The 1989-nt window shown below is 62.4% G+C and overlaps 1 protein-coding gene across 1 annotated transcript in view; it reads right to left on the bottom strand.

Annotated features, from left to right (window-relative positions):
* The window catches only part of MUC4 (mucin 4, cell surface associated), an 8155-nt gene that overhangs the window by 302 nt on the left and 5864 nt on the right, over positions 1–1989 (bottom strand). The window contains exons 12-16 of the mRNA XM_009578848.1: positions 1751–1910; positions 1557–1655; positions 773–955; positions 605–678; positions 217–281 (exon numbers count right to left, since the gene is read on the bottom strand). Coding sequence (XP_009577143.1) covers positions 217–281; positions 605–678; positions 773–955; positions 1557–1655; positions 1751–1910 — 581 coding nt within the window. The remainder of the gene's footprint in view (positions 1–216; positions 282–604; positions 679–772; positions 956–1556; positions 1656–1750; positions 1911–1989) is intronic.

Raw genomic sequence — 1989 nt, 5'->3', positions numbered from 1 at the left:
TTTCCCCATTTGGGAGGTGGTAAAGAAGGGATGAGGCAGGAGATGGAAGGTGCCATGGGGCTTGTGTCTCCAAGGGTTTATCAGCATCAGGGCTGGAAAAACAGACTCTGGGGTGGGGCAAAATGCCTTTTGCGTCCCAAACCCTGTGGCCCCATGCCCAGCCCTGCCCCGCTGGCTCCCTGGGGTAGGCAAGGGGCCACTCCACAGCTGACTCACGTCTGGGTGATGTTGATGTTGCTCTGGAAAGCCTTTACATCCAGGGAGCCCAGAATGGCCGAGACCTGCGGCGGGGGGAGCAGAAGAGCGTTAGGGGAGGGCAGGATAGCACCGGTGCAGGGAGAAGATGAAGGGTGATGTGGGCACCGTGGCCGAGCCCCAAGGGCTGCTCTGGCCTTTCGTTCACGTGCTGGGGACCTGGCACATGGCCACGGCCGCAGGTGGCATCAGGCGGCTGGCACTGCCTCCCTCTGGCTCTGCAGATCCACTGGATCCCTGGCGATCCCGTGGGAGGGGGGTGCATGGAGGCACGGGCACCCCAAGCTGCCATGCTGCCCGGTGTGCCAGTGCGTCCCCCTCCCCGAGCCCATCCCCTCTGGTAACGTACGGTGCCATTGACTTCCTCGGCAGTGGCGTTTTGCAGCGTCCTGACCCGCAGCCGCACACTTCTGTGGGGGAGATCTGCCGGGGGAAAGCCGCAGCGGTGGCTCTGGCATCCCAAGGACTGGGGCGAACGGGATTGGGGTTCACCCCCCACTGGGCCCAGGCACCCCACCTGCGCTGGGCATTGGCCGAAAATCCCCCCCCGCCACCAGGCAACGCTGGTCGACGAAAGCCGGGGGGCAGGCACAGGTGGGGGCGCAGGTCATGGGGTGCAGGCGACAGTGTCCCCCGTTGTTGCAGTAGCCCTCGGGGCAGGAGCGGGAGCCACAGGCTGAGCCACAGCCTGGCCCCTCACCTGTGGGATGGGGAGCCCAGGTCAGGTGGAGGCATGAGCCTGGCTGCAGGGGCAGAGCCCCAGTGCACTGATCCACCCTCAGCCGCTCTGAAATGCCTTTCTTCCAAGGTTTGGTGTTTTTTTTAATGCATTAGGACTTTTAGTATAAATTCAGTTCCTCAAGGAAAAGCCCTGGACCCCCTCCTCCCAGCTGGAGCCTTTTGCCTTGGTGAAATCCCAGCCTGCTGCATTAGAACAGGAGCAAAACCCATCATCCCAACCCCACCACAGCCATCTGAAAACAGGATTTGATTTTAGCCCCCCAATCTCCACATGTGCATTTGAACTTTGATGGGCTGAGATTTTTTTTTTTTCTCAAAGAGGAAAATTGCACAGGAAAAGTTTCCCTTCCCAGTGGATTAGTGAGATCTGCAGCCTGGGAGCACGAGGGGTGGCTGGACTCTGGTCCCTTCTGTTAAGGACAGCAAGGGCTTGGGTACAGAGATCAGCCACCTCCCCCTCCTCTCCTCTCTGGCCAGTTTGGATCCCACGGGAGCCCACTTCCACCGAGGCCTGGGGCTGATGGGGACGAGGACATGTCCACCACAGTGCCCGTACTCACCCTCCTCGCCGGCCGGGCAGGAGCAGGCGTAGCTTCCCACCGTGTTTGTGCAGGTGGCGTTCCCCGGGCACGCCGTCCCCTGTGCACACTCATCGATATCTGCCGAGGCAATGCACATGGCACCGGGAGAAATACCTCGGCCAAGGTCCCGCAGGTGCCCCGGGTTCCTGGTGGCCATGGCAAGCCCTCGTCACCTGAGCAGTGCCGCCCGTCACCGGTCAGGCCAGCCGGGCAGGGGCCGCAACCGGCGTGCGAGTCGCAGCCCACGCCGGGGAAGCATCCCTGGGCGCAGGGGTCCGGAGGGTCCTGGCAGAAGGGACCCGAGTAGCCGCCCTCACACCTGCAGGCTGCCACCTGGGAAGGGGACAGTGACACTGGATTAGGGGACACGAGGAGGACAGGTGGACAGAGAAGACAGCCGTTGCGACTGGCA

The sequence above is a fragment of the Fulmarus glacialis genome, unplaced genomic scaffold, assembly GCF_000690835.1.
Source record: "Fulmarus glacialis isolate BGI_N327 unplaced genomic scaffold, ASM69083v1 scaffold19605, whole genome shotgun sequence".
Lineage (NCBI taxonomy): Eukaryota > Metazoa > Chordata > Aves > Procellariiformes > Procellariidae > Fulmarus > Fulmarus glacialis.
Note: the sequence above shows the minus strand (reverse complement) of the source record. Positions and strands in the feature narration are given on the sequence as shown.